Source organism: Vitis riparia, chromosome 18 (genome assembly GCF_004353265.1).
Source record: "Vitis riparia cultivar Riparia Gloire de Montpellier isolate 1030 chromosome 18, EGFV_Vit.rip_1.0, whole genome shotgun sequence".
Taxonomy (NCBI): domain Eukaryota; kingdom Viridiplantae; phylum Streptophyta; class Magnoliopsida; order Vitales; family Vitaceae; genus Vitis; species Vitis riparia.
In genome coordinates this window covers 38176193-38196039 of record NC_048448.1, presented here as the reverse complement: position 1 = coordinate 38196039, position 19847 = coordinate 38176193, and the positions used below count along the sequence as shown (strand labels likewise).

The following is a 19847-nucleotide window of genomic DNA, read 5'->3' as shown; positions in this document are numbered from 1 at the left end:
ATCAAAAGGAATATGTAATTTTAACTACAAGAGGAGGGTCCTTTTAGTACTTTTCTTAAAGTATTGTTTTGTTTTTCTACTTTTCATAGTTTTGCAAGTGCTTGCATGATGCATACAAAAACACATTCATTAACTATTCTTGTCCCAATATTCATAAGAGGACAACTCATTTTATTGCCAAGTTGGTTCCATTCTTCTATGATCATTTTTCCTTACCATCATTGCAACTATTAGTTGTTACCAATCAAGAAGAGTGTCATTGCACATTATGGGGACTTGCAACTAATTTCATCCAATTAGTGACAAATCTTAGCTATTAAAATTCATAAATTATATAGCAAAAAATGTATGTTAATTTATGGGATGAACTTGACATTGAAGTTTTCTTTCATTTGAACGGAAAACCCATTCATTAATACCAGGTTTGGTTTAGTGATTTATGTGAAAGTATTAAAAAAGAAAAAAAAATCGAACAAATGAATAGATCTTCAAATTCTCTAATTTTATCTGCCTTTAAAAATACAAAAAATAATAATAATAATAATAATAATAATAAAATATAATGAAAATTATTTTAAAAAATTTATATGTTCAAGCTTCGATTGTATATTAAATAAATTTTTAATTTCTTTTTTCTCATTTGCTTCCCTCAAACTTTCCAAATTCCAAAGGGGCTTATAGAATTTGGCATGGAGAGTGAATAGAATTTGTTTAGCATGATATTCTAGTGTCCTTCCATTGAATATGTATGGCTTGTGTTTGAAGTATACCAATTTGCTTTCAAACATGACATGCTTGTGGCCATTCACATTCGCCAAATAATGCAATGCTCCAAGCCAAAAGAAAGAAAGAAAGAAAGAAAAAGACTCACTCAAACGGCAGTAGGAAGGCCCCATCACCATCCATGGACCATGGTTGAATAACCTCTACATTATTTATTATTATTATTGTTATTTATTTATTTATTGTTGGAATCAGATACCTACAAGGCATCACAAGAACAACCCATTTGGGTGATTATGACAGGCCAAGGAAAAAAATAAAATAAAATAAAGCTTTTGCCAATAATGATTATCTAGAAAAGATAGAAGAAAAGAATCTAAGGAAAGAAAGAAAATGATAAATTAAAAGGGAAACTGTTAATTAGACACGTATAATCCTTCTTTATTCTTGCTTATTTTCATCTCTTTTTTTTTTTTTCTTCAAATAAAAGGTTATGTGGATGGATTAAAATATCTTTCTCTTTTTCCCGAATTTCCATCAAAATCGTACTCAACTCACATGTTCTTAGTTTTCCTTTTTTGTTTCTCTCATCTTCTTCTTCACATTTTTTAATTAAAACATTAAAAAGAAATTCGATCACAATACTAAATTGATGTGCATGGAAAGGCGTAATCAATTTGGTCATACCACATATATATTTTGGTTTCATTTCTTTGTTCGTCATATTATTTATGCCTAATAATCTTATTGTTCATGCTCTTATACTATAGTCTAGATTTTATCATGGCTTTTAATAACCCAAATGCAAAATTTAGTAAATACCTTTTTGATAATTTAAAATTTTTCTAAAAACTAAATTAAAAAAGAGAGAAGAAATGGGGGTTCAGACTAGTTTTTACCACCGGTCACAAATATCTAAAAGTAGAACTTAATTTGAAAAAAAATCTATTTGGATTTATTACTATTATTATTTTTTGTTTTGGCATCAAATACCGAAAGGCAAACCATTTGGGTGATTAAACTACGAAAACATACACATTCTTCCAAAAAGGATTATATAGAAGAGATAGAAGAAATGAATCTAAGAAAAAAGGTTGGATAAAAACAAGAGAAAATCAAAGGCTATGGTGAGAGATTTTGGTTTATGGACATGGTGGGTTGGGAGGATTACATCATGGGGTGTGCACATAGAAAATGAAGTAGGCATCATTCAGAATGGGATGAATTGAGGGAGGGCGAACACAATGGATATTTCAAGGAATATCCAATTGGTATAGACTCTTATCATCATATTTTGTGGTCATTCAAACCCCTTTTCTTTTCCATGTTCTTTGCCACCTTTTGACACTACAACCACTTGATTTGGGATTTTTTTTTCTTTGTAAGTATTATTTAAAAAATGGTTATTTAAACAAATAAAAATAAATATAATATTTTTCATAATTTGTTATATTTTTACATTAAACTTATCTTTTTAAAAGACGAATTTATTTTTTCTATTGAACTCATCTTTTAAATAAACGAGTTCAATTTTTGTATTAAATTTGTCTTTGAAAAAATCGAATTCATTTTTTACGAATTTGCCTTTTAAAAACATGTTACTTTTACGCTAAACTAATTTTTTCAAAAAACGAGTTATACTTGAAATTAAAAAATGTAGTAATTTTAGAATTATTTTTTATAATACAATAAAAAGCCCCTTGATTAGGGCTCACAATCCATGCATTACTTTCTATTATTATTATTATATAATTGAATGAGTGTCAGGTCAAAGATGGATATTTTTATTTATTTATTTTGTAAAAAAAAAAAAAAAAAAACAGACCCAAAAATTATATAGAAAGCTATTTCCTTCTCTCTTATGATCTAGGAATACTTAATATTATTATACTAAATGATATATTATGGAATCACTAGGAAGCATTGATTTCAATAGGGGCAGAAAGCGACTGGAGATTAATTGAATAAAGTATGGCTTCAAAAGTGGCCTTTCTGAAGTGTCACAAGATTTCTAGAGTAACTAAGAATAAATTTTAAGGAAAAAAATGACCAAGGGTTTAAACTTAGGTATAATCTGATTCCTATGCACATATATAATTAGGAACCCATATGGACCCAAACATATGCCAAAAAATTCCCTAACAGATATATATACCTACCCATGAGGAGAGACGCTCTAACGCTATGTTTGGTTAATAAGAAAGTTGAGGGAAAATGTAAGAAAGGAAATAAAAAGGAAAAGTAGAATGAAAATAAAAAACAGATTCAAAATTGATAAATTATTTTTATATAATATTTTAAACTTATTTAACTTATTTTAACTCTTTAATATAAAATTAAATAATCTAAAAATACATAAGTTTCTAATTAATTATATTTTTTTTTTTTTCATAAGATAATCAAATATGATAAAATTATTTATTTTACCATTTTTTTCTTTCCTTATAACTATCCAAGAACCAAAATAACCTTAGATTATGTTTGGTTTTATAAATTTGAGGGAACAAAATCAGAAAATATATAAATAAAAAGTAAAAAACATCTATAAAATTCTCTCTTATTTAATTGTTTATAAAAGGTTAAAAAATATAAATGTTGTTTGAAGAGTGTTTTAAAAAAACAATTACCTATATAAAGATTAACAAATAATTTATTAAAAAATATAAGTTCTGTCTTGGAAGTATTTTAAAAAATAGTTTTAAAAAAAAAGTTTTTAAGAACAAATTTTTAAAAATTGTTTTCATGTTTTATGAAACAAATGTTTACTTGGAGACATAAAATGTTCTTAACTTATTTTTTTATGTTTTTAAATATATTTTAAAAATAATTTGTATCTATAATATTTCATTTTTATATTTTCATAATTATTTTTTAAATAATCCTTAAAAAATAAATAAAAACAAATAAAGAATTACTCTCAAAATACATTGTTTTCTATATTTAAGCATAAAAAACTGTTTTCATATTTTTTTCCATGACACCAAACATGAAATTAAAGAAAATGTTATATTTTTTTTTAACTTGAGGGCTTTAGAGGTTGGAAACGTAGCCTGGAGAACCTTTAGTTGAAGTGTGTGAGAGAATTTTAGAGCAACAGACTATTGCAAAACGGCATACATGTGAAGACTGTCTGGTGGCACCCAATAGAGAAGTTGTTGTAAATGAGTGAGTGGGCCACTTGCATATGGAGAACCTATGTTCATGGAGACCACCATTTATGCCTTACACTTTATATAGTAAGTTCTTTCAATTTGACAAATGTCTTTCAAAATAGGGAAATATATGGATCTTCCAAGCATCTACTAAACATCAAATCTTTAATAGTTAAGCTATATATATAAAATATTTTTTAAATATGATTAAGAATGTGTTTGATAGTGTTTATATTGGAAGTATTTTTTTCTCAAAATATTTTTAAAATAATCACTTATCAAGTATTTCTAAAAAAAAAAAAAAAACATTATAAGTGATTTTTAAATATTATAAGTAATTTTTAAAATTTTTAAAAGTATTTTTAAAATTTTATCAAATATCTAAATTTTTTTTAAAAATATTTATTATGCTGAAAACATTTTCTAGAATTGCTGTTAAACGAACTCTAAGAATTCATTTGATAGTCTTTTGAAAAACACTTCTAATATAAAAAATATTCTTGAAAAAAAATCAAGTGTTGGATAAAATTAAAAAGCACTTTTTAAAAGTTTAAAAATCACTTGTAATGTTTCTTAGAGAAACAATTAATAGGTAATTTTCTAAGCAATATTTGTAGAGAATAATATTTACATTAAAAGCATTTTGAATAGAGCATCTAAATTACTTTTTCAGTTTCAACATGATTGGGTTAAGATATAACACTATGAAACACACTGTATAAAGTAATTTTTAGGATTAATTTTATTTTCAATCTCAGAGCTTTAGTGTAAATGCACTCATCCACCATTGATTTTAAAGTCTGCAGGTGGCACCCTAATAGATTATGAGGTTTAGTGTAAATACACTTTCTTCAGGTAGCATCCTAAAATATAATTTCATATATAAATTTATTTTTTTAAATAAAATTTCTTTTCTAAAAAAAATTATTATTATTTTTGAAAATTATTAAACATGTTTATCTAAAATTTCTTTACGAAAATTTTTTATAAAGGAAATCAATTTATATATATATTATATATGTTTACAAACAAAATTTGAAATCAGTAATGGTTATTTTACAAAATCTCAAGAGGCTTGATTGAAACTAATCCTTAGTTTTAAAGACTCAAATCTTTTAAGAAGTACCATCAAAATTTTCAAATCTAGTAATAAATTGTTCATTGATGATGAATCCTAAAAACTAATGTTAAAAAAATTAGTAGTGTAGTTGTCTCACAAAGGCTAAAAATGTGGTAAGAGTTAGTGGCCTAATGCAGACTTAACTTATTTGACTATGAGAAAGGAATAAGAACAAATGCTTGATTCCAATCCAATAGCTTGGTTCTAGAAACAATTAGGTCAAAAAATTTGGACGGTAGTAGTATTTCATGGAAAGATAGATATAAGTTAAGGTGACAACTTGAGGTTGAAGTTTGGCTTGGGAACATATAATTCAATGTACAAGAATTTGGGTGGAAAAAAAAAAGCATATAAAAGGCATATTTTTAAAGAATGTATGAAACATCTATACTATAATTTGCTCATTCCAAGGGTTTTAGAATCTCCAAGAAGCTGGCAAAGTGGAGAGAGAGATCATGTGTGTTATTCACTAATCATCAACTTAATTAGATGTACATTCACTCAAACTTAAGATACTAAACATTGTGTTATCTTAGTTTAAAAAATTAAATGTATTGTGGCATGTAATTAATGACACAAAAAAGTATTTAAAAAAACCCCTAAAAATGACTATGCAAATACTTTACAATAATTCAAGTTGAAGCATTGGCTTTGAAATTTTCAAGCACAAATTATGGGACTTTATTTAGACTATGGAAGGTATAAGGGAGAAAAAGGAGGAAAAGGAAAAATGGAAGAATATAATTTATATTCTTTTTTTTCCAATACTTATGTGATCTAAATCTAATTAAATCTTAAAATCTGTTTGATAATTGTTTTTTAAAACTATTCTTCAAAATAATAATAATAATAAAATAGGTTTGACAATAAAAAATAGAAACTATTTCTTATTCTTAAAAACAAAAAATAGAGCGTTTTTATAAAATTATCTTTAAATTGATTTTATTTATTTTCTAAAGGTTATTTTTAAATATAATTATACAAATATGAAAAATGGTTAAAACAATTTTCATTTCAAATTGTTTTTTTTAAAACAATTTAAATATAGTTAAAAATCAGAAAATTTATTTTTTAAAACATATTCAAAACATATTAAGAACATTTCAAATTCTCAAAGTAATTTTTGTTTTACAAAATATCATAAAACAAATTTCAAAAACTATTCTAAAAATTATATATAAAATTATTTTTGAAAATATTTTCTAAATAGAATCTAAATTTTTTAACTTATGGTTAAAGTTCAAGCTTAGTTTAAATCATTCATAGATATAATAATAATAGTAATAATAACAACAACAAAATATGATGCTACTATTTTTACTGTTCTTATTCATCCATGGAAATTTCTAACCTTAAAACATATTTTGCAAGCATAATAATCTATGTTAACAACCAAACAAACCTAGGAACCAAAATTTGTTTTAAAAAATGAATAATTAGAGAATAATTTTGAACCCATTTGTTAAAAAAATAAAAGGAACAAAGAAAAAACATAAATAGTATAAAGAAAGGGAATATAATGGGAAGTCACAACATGACTATATGCCATAGGCCAAGGAATAAAATTAAAATATAATGTGTGACAAAATATTAATAAGATCATACTAATACAAAGGCAGCATTTGAACTTGACCACTAATAAAGAGACTAATTAAATCTATAAGTACTACCTGCAGAATCTCTGATATATTGGAGCATATATTCCTTTGATTTGTACTTTAAGAATCAAGATATGCCTGAAATTGAATTCTTGAGTGTCATTTCAATACATGGAACATTGATTTGGTCTGAAATCTTGGAAGAATTGGAATAATTTTGTTGATGGTGAATCACAAATATGATGGACTTTGTCTGAAAAAGCTTGGGGGGTACTTGTATGATTGACATGGAGCACAAGCTTTTTCCCATATGAAGCTTATCTTTAATTTGTAGTGTGCCATGTTTTCATTAAAGTTGACATGTGAAACTTTATCTTTATCTTCAATTTATAGTTTCATGGAAATACTAACATGTTTTTCAATCGAAGTATTACCCTCCATAATTGTTTAAAAAAAAAAATATTGGAGGAAGTTTTTTGTATGGTCTTTAGTTGATAACTAATTTTAATTAAAAATAGCTAAATTAATTGAAAGTATGAAAACATCTAAAGACTATTGAGAGTGTGTGTATGGTTATGGGATGTTAAAATAATTTTTCAAAGGTGGGTTTCATAGATAACAAAGATGAATTTACAATGATATTGATAATAGATTTTTTTTTCAATAAAAAGCTTCACCGCTCACAACTTATTTATATTAGTTGTTTGAAAAAAATCCTAAAATTTATTTTATTATTTAGAAAGATTAAGATTTTTTTGCTATAAAATTTATTAAATTTATTGAAATTATTTTGGAAATGCTTCATTGTGTTTGGAAGTATTTTCTTATAAAAATTAGGTGTTTCATGGATTTTTGAAAATTACTTTAAGAAATATAGAAGTAATTCCTGAATATCACTTGGTAAATTATTTTTCCAAAAATATTTTTTTCTCGTAAAATACCTCATCAAAAATTAGGTTGCAACTTGGATTGATTGATTATCAAGTCAATTAGTGGAATGCATTGCATCAACTTGAGAGCATTAGTCAATCTCATACATCAAAACAAGTTCTTATGCTCATTCCAATCTAGTCTAACTCTACTAACTCCCCCTTCTCAGCCCCTATCTTGTTCATTCTAGAAACACGTCTTCATATTCCCTCTTTTCTCAAATATCATTTAACAAAATAAATAGGGAGAATTATGTTTTAGGGGTAGATGGCCCCCAAATTAACAAAAGGTCCATGTAACTCTCCAAATTGAGCCCAAGACTCAATGAAAGTATGGAAATTGAGTTGAAGGATATTATCCTTCAGTATTTCCAAAAATGCCCTTTGTTGATTTTGAGAAAAAAATTAATATTTTTGAAAAATACTTTTATTTAATTTAATATTTTTTTTAAATATTTTTATTTAATTTATATTTTTAAAACATACTTTTATGTAATTTAATATTTTTTAAAAATACTTTTATTTAATTTAATATTTTTTAAAAATAAATTTATTTAATTTAATATTTAAAAAAATTATTTAATTTAATATTTTTGAAAAAAAAATTATTTAATTTAATATTTTTGAAAACCATTTTTATTTAATTTAGGATTTTTGAAAAAAATTATTGAAAAAAAATTATTTAACTTAATTTTATAAAATATTTTATATGTGTTCTTAAATGGTATATTTGTCTGTTACTATTTCATATCCTTCAACTCAATTTGAAGAGTTATATGAACCTTTGTTAATTTTTGGGCTCATCTACCCCCAAAACATAATTCTCCCAAAGAAATAGATACTTTAAAAGGAATACCAAAACCTAGTTCACTCGGTGAGTCTCGTTGCATTCATGGTTGAATGGTTAAAGCGTCCAACCTAATAAAGGGGAAAATTCCTAAATTCGATTCTTGGTGGATGCACTTGGAAAGTTTTGTTCAATCACAACATGAGTAACTTGAGTCAAACTCAAATTAAGAAACAATCAATTTAGTTTGAAATACTCAATCCAATTTTTTTTTTTTTTAATGTCAAGTTGAGTTGAGAAGGTTGTATGATTCAAATTCGTTTATAATATTTATAAAAAAAAATTTAAAATCTATATTTTTTAACAAATTTAAATTGTAAATTGAATAAAATTTTAAGATTGTAACCAAAAACATAAAAATAAATTTATATATCTTTCTAAATAAAGTGAAAAGGCATATGGTATAATTATGGTTTGATTTAATTTTTATTTTTTGGTGAAAATCTAAAAAGATAATAAATATTATTATTACACAAGATAATATACTTTATAATGGGGTTTAAGTTAAGTTTGGGTTGTTTGAACTTTGACATGAGCTCAACTCAAAATAATTTCGGGATGATAAAACTTAACTCAAACCCAACTTGAATATTAAAAATAATTGCACGAGTCTACTCAAACATTATGTTAAGTCAAGTCAACCCATCTAAGTTGCATCCCTACCAAAAAATACTATTAAAGCATTTTTTTTAAGTTATACTCCTACCAAAAATAGTATTAAATCATTTTTTTAAAAGATTTATATTTAAACTAAGCTATTTTCTTTAAAACATTTTCAATGGAACGGCTAGTAAAAAAAAAAACGTATTAATTGTAATAACTCTCGGATGAGTTCTAAGTGATTTCCTTTAAAAGTGTTTCTAATGGAGTCGCTTCAACAGAAGTACTCCCAAATAGATTCAATGCATCAATGAAAGCTTTTTACCATCAAATTTTCCATTTGAATTGTTTGGATACAAGGGCCCAGAGGGGCTGCCTAGGCTGAGTTTGCGCTTAGGCCTCTCGATCTAGGCCATGCTCCGGCCTTTAGAGCTGGGCTTGGCTCGAGCTGCTAATGAGTCCAGAGTTAAAGGTCGGGCCGACTTTGGGGCCACTGGAATACTACGTAGAAATTCAACATATAGGGTCCGAAAAGGTGCTACCTTTGATTAATTCATGACCTCTGCATTATTGATTGAATCTTCCATATCCCTTTTCCAATCACTTTCTTTTTCATCAATTAGAAAAAACCATAATTCACCCAACACCTCCATGCATGCTTGAAAATGAAAAAAAAAAAAAAAAATTGAAAAAGAAAGCAAAAACAACCATAGCTCCTCCTCCCTTCGATTGCTAACTTAAGTCACTGATCCCCAAATCCTGTTCTCTCCTTCATAAACTCCCTCACCTCCTCCACCATCAAGCCACTCTCCGGCAGCTCCGGAAATACATAAAACCCATGAATCCCATTTCCATATTCCACCACCTTCACTTCATTCCCACTCATCTTTAGTCCTTCACAATACCTCTTCTGCCACTCTTTTAACGGATCGAAACCTCCTATAAACACCAAACTTTTCGGAAACTTCACCCCCGATATGCCGCTCGATTTCGGCCCGAATACATTCGCCGCCGCATGGTCTCTGTCCGACCCCTCCGGCAAAAACGCCCTCCAGTACCAGTCAGTGAGCTTCATTGAAAGAACCGGAGCTCTGGCTAGTTGGGTTTCCGATTCGGTTCTCTCTTCGCCGCCGAAAAAGGGTTGTATCGGTATGAGTCCGAGGATTTTCAAGTTCCGAAATTCGAACTCGCAGGCTCTGGCTGTGACGTGGTGGGCGAGGTTGCCGCCAGCGCTGTCTCCAGCGATGAAGCACCGGGTGAGATCGGCGTTTGCGGGAGGGTTGTCGTCGAGAAATTTAAGGGCGTCGAAGCCATCGTCGTATTGGGATGGGTAGCGGTGGTCCGGCGAGAGCGGTAGTTGACCGAGACTACGATGGCGGGGAGTTTCGGGAAAGCCTGAGGCAGAGGTCGTTGTACGGCTTCGAGTTGGCAGCGAGTAACGCGAAACCGCCGCCATGGAAGTAGACGATCACGGGGAGGTTCTCTCCGGAGGCGGCCTCGCGAGGCCGGTAGGCGCGGAACCAGATGTTGCGGGAGGAATCGACGGTCGTGTCGGAGGTGGTGACGCCCTTGATGGGTTTCTTATTGGTAGAGGATTTAAAGTCAACAAGGCTCATGAGGCAGCGGTTGACGGTACCGTTGCGGCGAAGAGAGACTTTGGACACGGCGGAGAATATGGCGAGGGACAGCCGGAGCTTCAAAGGTAACTCCGGTGATGTACGGACTTCGCTGCCGGCCATCTCAGTCTATGCAATGTTGGAGGGAAAAATCAAAGGTAATAATGTAAAGACGGCATGTGGTCTCATAATATTAACAACAAAAATAGTTATAATATTATTATCATTTATAATTATAAATGATAATTATTTAATAATTAATAACATTATTGTAATAATTCTTATTATTAGTATAAGAGAGCTTAGTAGGAGATGAGGATAACAATGATACTCTACTAAGAGATTCTTGTCATCAATTGCTTCTTTTTAAGTTATTATTATTTTTATTTTTTTATTAAATTAATCCATTAAAATATAAATAATTCTTATATTTTAATAAGTAATTAATTTTTAACATAAATATTCTTAACCATTTCAAGTATTTATAATATGTTTTAAAAGAAATAGTTATTTTTACGAGAAAACAATGAAGATATTTTTATTAAAATAAGACTAAAAATGACTGAAGGCTTAGATTTCTAAAATTGGTTTTTTAAATAATTTTTTAATCGGATAACCTTTTTTTATTTGATAAAAGGAAAAATATTGAACTTTATAAGTTGGTATTTATAAAGGATAGATAAATTTTGAAGAAAATAAAATTATTTTTTATTTGAATAGGTTGTCAAGAAATGAATTAGTAACAAAATATAATAAAATATGTTTTTGATATAAAGCCTGTAAAATTTCAAAACTGATTCCATTTATGCTAAGTTAAAATTAATATATTTGAAAAAAAAAAAAACTTTATACCTTACCCAATTGAAATAAAATAATTTATTAGGGTTTACTATAAGGGTTTAAATTCTTGAATTAAATTATTGGGTCGGTTATTTATTTATTTTTTGTGATCAATTTTATACATATAGTTGCTAACCAAAATATTCACCCATCATCATTTATAAAAATTAAAATTAGCGATGAATTTAAGAAATTAATGGAGAAGTTTCCACTAATAAACTTCTTAGAAATATAGGAGAGTAGGCCAAATTCACAAACAAGAGGCCGGCACTATGTTCCACAATCCCAAATTAACTAAATTAGTGCCACCCCATAATCATCCACCTATGTCTATATATATTTGGGTTGGGTCCATATGAGTGATTTTGAGAGGACGGAAAGTATTTTTTATTGTTGAAAATATTTCTTTTATAAATTAGATATTTAATAATGTTAGAGTTTGGTGAGTGGAAAAAAATTTTTGAAGTCCGTGGCGGTAACAAAATGGACATGCTTTGTTAATTACTCTTTATTAATATATATTACAAGTGGGGATATATATATATTTACGTCTATGCAATAGATGCTCACATTTTTCCCCTCTTGTAATAATTTTTGACATGATAAATCTTCTTCTCCTCTACCCGTGATTTTTCCTATCAAAGGTTTTCCACGTAAATCTACGTGTTCTTATTTTGTTTTTCCTATTGTTTATTCGTGTTTTTTGTAATAAATAATCTTTTAGAAATCATTGTTATTTTTTTTTTTAAAGGACTTGTGATTAAAATGTATTTACTACTTTGATAAATTAACTTGATATTGATTTAATAATTTGATTTAAGTCGTTAAATATATTAATAATGTGTTTGAGAGTGTTTTATTTAAAATGTTTTTAATAAAAGTGTTTTTTTTAAGGCTATGTTCAGTTCTCGTAAAATTTAAAGGAAAATACAATGGAAAGAAAATATAGTAGAAAAGTAGAAAAAAATGGAGGAAAATAAAAAATAAATTTAAAGTCAATAAATTATTTTTATTTGTTACTTTAAACTCATTCATTAAGCCAATCTTTCACCTCTCCATGATATGTGGTTTCCTTATGCACATTCAATCTCATCATGTGTCGTGGTTCATTTCATACACCATAGTCATGTTGTGCACCACTTTTCTTTCATTTCTTGTATCACTTTATAAAGATGGAATAATTAACTCTACCTTAACAAAAAATTCATTTTGCAATTCTCTTGTAGGTTATGTTCTTCTTTGCTCTTCTTGAAATCTTTAAACAAGGCTTATCCAAACATATTCAACCAAGACTCTTTCAAACATTTTTAATCAAGGTTTTTTTTAACTTTTTTAACCAAAGCTCTTATGGATATCTTCAACTAAGGCTCTTTACAACTTATTGTGCATGTGAAATCTTTACTGCAAACATAAAAATAAAATCATAACACATAAAAAGTATATGAGGTTTTAACATAGTTCTACCATATCTACCTTCATGGATAAGAGATAATATTCCACTATATGAAGGGAGAATATTATTGAGGATATATAGAAACAAATATATTAACATTGGGTCATAAAACATCTCATGTTTCTCCGTTCTTTGCATTTTCATCCTAAATCATGTGTCCTTTTGCTCTAATCAGTTTCTCACTATTTCTCACATCTACATCCTTAATCTCAAACCTACTTACTCCATAAGATGTACGTATCTTCATCTTCCTTACTTCTCTATCCTATATGGATACTCTTTCCAAGTTTATATCTTTCTCACAACTTTTTCCCATCATGACCTAGGATATTATATAAAGAATCTAATTACAATCATATATGAACTTAAGAAATAGTCTATATAACATTCCTTACCCAAATAGAAATATATTTGAATTAAGAATTTATAATACTTCATAACACTTTCCACCTTGAATCAAATTCTAGTAAGTTAATTTTTCACCTCTATATGATATATGGTTTCCTTGTGCATGTCGCTCACCTAATGTGCCATGGTTTGCTTTATGCACAACAGTCTTATCCTGCACTATAATCCTCTCATTTCTTCTATCACGTTCTAATGAGAGAATAATTTTGTAAAAAGAAATGTACTCTAGTTAAGAGATTGAGATATTTTCCAACAATTTTTAAGTAAAAAAAAGATAAATGTAGAATAGCTAATTAACTTTTCGTTAAAAAAAAAAAATTTAATTTTGCTTTGGAATGGAAAAATAAAAAAAATATGGAATAATTTATAATGAGTTTAATAAAATATTTTGAGTTAAATTCTACTTAATAAATTTCTTAAATATTAAGATGTCAAATTTTTAAATATTGAAGCAGCCATAAAAACATTTCTTACACTTTTTTAATATAAGAAAATTGGAACAAAGTTAATGCAAGATATATATATTTGTCTAGTTAAAATTTAGAATATAGAAAATAATCTTTATTTTTAATCAAAATAATTTAAACATACAATTCCTATATATATATATATATATATATATATATATATATATATATATATATATATATATATATAAGGCCTTTATATATTCATTTATGATAAAATTATTTCTTCATAAATGATTGTAGGAGATACTAATCTATATCAAATCCAAAATAGATTCATTTTTATTTGTATAAATCAAAATTATATTCCCGTAAAAATTAAATTATTAAATTGAATATGATTTTTTTTTTTTTTTGACATAATGGAGACATATCCGTTTGATTTGTGGAGTGGTAGACTGACTGCCTTCCATTTCTTCCACTTCTCTCCTCCACAGGAGAAATGTCCGGTACGTCCGGCAGCGAACTCCGACCTCTCTGAAGCTTCCATGGAGGATCCGGTTCATCCTTGCCGCCTTGAACGCCATCTCTAATGCATCTATTCGCCGTAATGGCACCGTCAACCGCTGTCTCATGACACTTATTGACTTCAAAGTGCCCCCCTCCGACAACCCAGTTAAAGGCGTTACCACCTCCGACACCACAGTCGACCCCTCCCGGAACCTGTGGTTTCGCTACTTCCTTCTCGTGGTACCACTTCGGGGAAAATCTTCCGATCATCGTCTATTTCCACGGCGGCAGCCTCGTGTTCCTTTCCCCCAGCTCCAAGTCCTACGATGACCTCTGCCGCCGCCTCGCTGGAGAACTCCCCGCCATCGTCGTCTCCGTCAACTACCGTCTCGCTCCGGAGCACAAATTCCCCTCTCCGTACGAAGACGGCGTCGAAATCCTCAAATTCATTGACGAAAACCCCCCAGCCAACGCCGATCTAACACGCTGCTTCATCGTAGGCGACAGCGCCGGCGGCAACCTGGTCCACCACGTAACTGCAAGGGCCGGGGAGCACGACTTCCGAAACCTGAAAATCGCCGGAGCCATACTGATACAACCATTTTTCGGCGGAGAAGAGAGAACAGAATCCGAAATTCAGCTCGCTGGAACTCCGCTATGGTCCGTGGAGCGCACGACTGGTGCTGGAAGGCGTTTCTGCCGGAGGGGTCTGATCGAGACCATCCGGCGGCGAACGTATTCGGGCCGAAATCGAGCGATATATCGGGGTTGAAGTTTCCGAAAGTTTGGTGTTCATGGAGGCTTTGATCCATTAAGAGACTGGCAGAAGAGGTATTGTGAAGGACTGAAAGAAATGGAAAAGAAGTGAAGGTGGTTGATTATCCAAATGCCATTCACTCCTTTTATATCTTTCCTCAATTGCCTGAATCAACTCTATTTCTCACGGAGCTTCAAGATTTCATTTATTCTCAATAAATTTTCTTTTGATTTTCCTTGGATTTTTCTTTTGAGTTTGCTTGTTGGATCAATTTTAGTACTGGTTTTGTTCAATAAATTGTGAGTGAAATAAATTAAGCAAGGTTGTTCAGTTTTTATTTTTTATTATTATTATTATTATAAAATGAGATTTTTTTTAATTAATTTAAGGGTAAAATAAAAGTACATTTAAAATAATTTATTTTAGTGCTTTAATTTTAAATGCACCTAAATTATATGAATTATAAAGTATATATAGATTATCATTAAAATAGATATTAAATTGAATCATAAAATAATTTGAATGAGAATTTAAATTAATATGTCCAAAATAATAATATGATTACAAAGAAAAAGATAAAAAAAAATGAAATATACATATTTTCAAATTATATAATAGCTTAAAAATAAAATAGAGAAAACAGGAGAAGAAGTTAGAAAAAGACATGAGATTTATTATGGAATTATAATCATTTATTGATTTTAAGCTATCATAAGGTGAGATAAGGCTAATTAATTAGGTGTGGTTTGAATGCAATTTTCTTATATATATATACACTTTTAAATATTAATATCAAATTTGAAATGGAAGGCAAATGTAGAATAATTAATCTACCTTTTTTTTAATAATTTATTTATGAGTTTGCTTTAAAATGACAAATTTATAGTTCATCTAGACCATATCTTCATCAAATATTTCAAAGGTGTTTCATTAAAATATTTTTTGCTTGAATCCCATTTGATTGATCCTTTAAAAATTAAAAACACCTTTACAATATGTGTGAGTGTGATTCTTAATTTTGCCAATGGATCATCGATAAGTTTCCATAATACAACACATTCTCATCTTTTATAATACTTTCCCTTCAACAATCATAAAAACATGTCTCAATTAAACCTTAGTAGGAGAAACAAATAAGAAAAACTCTAACAAAGAAAAAAAAAAAAGTACAATATTCACAATATTCTTTAAATGATTTCACTATTAGGATTCATTAAAAATCCTACTAGCAAAAGCCGGTGAAACAAAACTTGGATGAAGGCAAAATAATAATAATAATAATAATAATAATAATAATAATATAATAGTAGATGATTGATAACATTTTTATGAATAGATCTGCTTAATAATCACACGATCGAGTCTATTGAATATCAATTTCATTGTGCTCTTAGAGCTTATGCGTATAAAAAAACTTGTGAAAGATATATTTAGTTCTGTCACTTTTTATAAATCCTCACTTAATTTGTGCAATACAAGAAATATTCTTTTTATGTAACTTGGTTGTATTATCTTTAATGGAGGATAGTCTACATGATTCCCAAATATATATATTAGATCATTGACCTTAATCATACACATTCACTACTTCATGAATTACAAATATCTTTAAATGATTTGAAGATATGGCTAATATCGATCATGTGCTAAATTGATCTCCATGATATTGCTACTCTAACATAGGTAAATACATATTCTATTTGAGATTCGGTTTTGTGAGGATTTAAAAGATGGAAAACATCCCCATATCGAAGCAATTGAGATTTTACTTCTTTCAAATAAAATTAAATCACATCAATTGTTTCACAAAAATATCATAGTACATGTTTGATTTCATTCTAATGTCTTCGAGTTTGTGCAAAGCAATATCTTGCAAGCAAGTTGACAAAGAATGCTAGATTTGGTTGAGTTAAATTTGTATATTAGTATAATTATATAGCTTCTGACTATGCATAATTTTGTTTACAATAAAAAAATTGCTATACAATATTTGATTTTTTCATAACTTTTGCTTATGAATAATAATAATTATATAACTTTTAACTTTACATAACAACAAAATATATTGGCAAAACTTATAACATTTTCATAACTTTTGTCATGATTAATGCCAATAATTGTATAGTTTCCTATTATGCATAATAACATAATTTTTTCCTATATAGCTTCTTACTATATGACTTTTAGTATTTAGTTTTACATAACTTCGAACTATGACTAATTAAAATTTGTGTGGTCTTCCAACAAAGTAAGACAATAGACTATTATAATAATTATGGAAAAATTTATATTGCAATGTATCTTCCCATATAGTTTGAGGTAGAAATCTTAAAAAAAAAATGATATTTCAAACTATTGGTTAAAGTATCATACTTATAACATGTAAAATAAAAGAATTAAAAGAAGAAACAAAAGGGAAAATTTTTTAATACTCAAAGAAAATAGAATAACATTTCTTTAGCAAGTCTCCCTTTTTTATAAAGAGTTAAGAATAAATTAGTTTACATCAGTATAAAGGATCATTCATCGTATAATAAATTCTCATATTTCATAATAATTTTAAGCCTTTTTAAAATAATTATTTGAAATCATTTTTAACCACTTAATGTTTTTTAGAAAAAAAAAATCAAGAGAAGTCATTTCATTAAAATTATGAAAAAAGTGAAGTTATTATTCATTACTTTTAATAAAAATATAATGATCAATCACTTTCATCTATTTGAAAGTAGAAATTAGTAGAAAATTTTGAAATATATAATCAATTTGAAATTATTATAATTATTATAATTATTATAATCATCATCATCAACTCCTCTCATAAAGTAAAGATGTTATATTTTCTTACAATTTATTACAAGGTGATGACAAATTATAAATTTTTAAATACTAATTTTAACTCTAATAGAAAAATCCTATTTAATAATAAATATCGAAAAAGAAATAGAAATAGAAATAGAAATAATAATAATAATAATAATAATAATATATTGAAGAACCTTCTTGATTTATTCACTCAATTTATTGAACAAAACACAATAGTGAAGTTGATCCAAGAAGCACACCCAAAAAAATTTGTACAGGGAAAAACGATCCTAGAGACAAACTCATCCAAGAAGCAAAATCAAAAGAAAAATTATTGAGGATAAATGAAATCTTGAAGCTCCCTCATAAATAGAGTTGATTCAGGCAGGTCAGGGAAGGCATAAAAGGAGTGCATGGCGTTTGGATAATCAACCACCTTCACTTCTTTTCCGTTGCCTTTCAGTCCTTCACAATAACTCTCCTGCCAGTCTCTTAATGGATCAAACCCTCCCATGAACACCAAACTTTTCGGAAACTTCAACCCCGATACATCGCTCGATTTCGGCCCGAATACATTCGCCGCCGGATGGTCTCGGTCCGACCCCTCCGGCAGAAACGCCTTCCAGCACCAGTCCGTGCGCTCCACGGACACTAGCGGGGCTCCCGCGAGCTGAATTTCGGATTCTGTTCTCTCTTCTCCGCCAAAATATGGCTGTATCGGGATGACTCCCGCGATGTTCAAGTTCGTGAAGTTGTGCTCCCCGGCTCTGGCGGTCACGTGGTGGGCGATGTTGCCTCCGGCGCTGTCGCCAACGATGTAGCAGCGGGTTAGATCGGCGTTGGCCGGGGGGTTTTCATCGAGGAATTTGAGGACGTCAACCCCGTCTTCGTACGAAGCTGGGCAGCGGTGCTCCGGGGCGAGGCGGTAGTTGACTGAGACGATGACGGCGGGGAGTTCTTTGGCGAGGCGTCGGCAGAGGTCGTCGAAGAGCTGGGAGCTGGGGGAGAGCATCACGAAACCGCCACCATGGAAGTAGACGATGACGGGAAGCTTCTCGCCAGCCTCGGAGCCGCTAGGAAGGAAGTAGCGGAACCAGAGGTTCCGGGAGGGGACGACGGTGAAGTCGGATGTGGTGACGCCGTTAACTGGCTTGTCGGAGGGGGAGATTTTGAAATCAATGAGGTTAATGAAACGGCGGTTGACGGTGCCATTACGTCGGAAAGAAGCGTCTGTGAGGAACCCGAAGGCTGTGACGAAGAGTCTGACCTTCCATGGAAGATTCGGCGGCCACATTTCTGTGGTAAGTGGAGACAGGATGAAACCCTTCTGCACCACCTCCACAGTCTAAATATAATGGCATAAATTATTATTTATTTTGTCAAATTTAATTAATTTTTAAAATATTATAACGACTGCACGTGGTGGAATAAATTATAAATATTTTAAATTCTATCCTTATGGTCGGTGGAGGCACAGACTCCAATGAATGAATGTGATTTTTTTTTTTTTTTTTTCTGAAGAAAGGGAATGTAATTTAGTGATAATTTTTCCACTGTGTCCAAAATAAATAAATTTTTTTCATATCCCATTAATCTTATTCATTTTAACTTCATAATTTAACTCTTAAGAGTATCGTCTTTGTTGGAATTTTTTCCATATTAATATTTATCTACTAATATTCTCATAGAGAAAGAATTTTCTTTTTTTGCCACAATTACAACTTAAAATTAAAATCAAATTTATAATTTTAAAAGGGTAATTATTATTGCCAAATCAAAAGAAAATTTTCTTCTATTCTTCACTAAAAATATGTTTGTGGTTGCACATAACTTCTAGTTTTGGTAATAGGAGCAATCGAAGTCTTTTCACGTTGAATTTATCTCAAATTTTCCTAATAGGAAATCAAGTTATGAAAAATAAAATTCATAATTTTAAATATTATTTTTTATATTTAAATATTTTTGTTATAGAAATTAAAGTCATATTTGATGATATATCATGAAATAAGATGAGAGGGAGAATAATATTCATTGATATTTGATCTTAATTATATGAAATTAAGGTCTAACATAAGATATAATAAA

General features: G+C 29.2%; 1 protein-coding gene and 2 pseudogenes across 1 annotated transcript; 1 reads left to right on the top strand and 2 right to left on the bottom strand.

Moving 5' to 3' along the window:
- Nucleotides 1–9688: 9688 nt before the first annotated feature.
- Nucleotides 9689–10708, bottom strand: LOC117905843 (annotated as a pseudogene).
- Nucleotides 10709–14115: 3407 nt separating this feature from the next.
- On the top strand, nt 14116–15201 carry LOC117905842 (annotated as a pseudogene).
- Nucleotides 15202–17947: 2746 nt separating this feature from the next.
- Nucleotides 17948–19056, bottom strand: LOC117905841 (probable carboxylesterase 18). The gene has a single exon (XM_034818702.1). It carries the CDS (start codon nt 19054–19056, stop codon nt 18094–18096), a length of 963 nt encoding a protein of 320 aa, XP_034674593.1. The 3' UTR covers nt 17948–18093.
- Between the last annotated feature and the right edge of the window lie 791 nt (nt 19057–19847).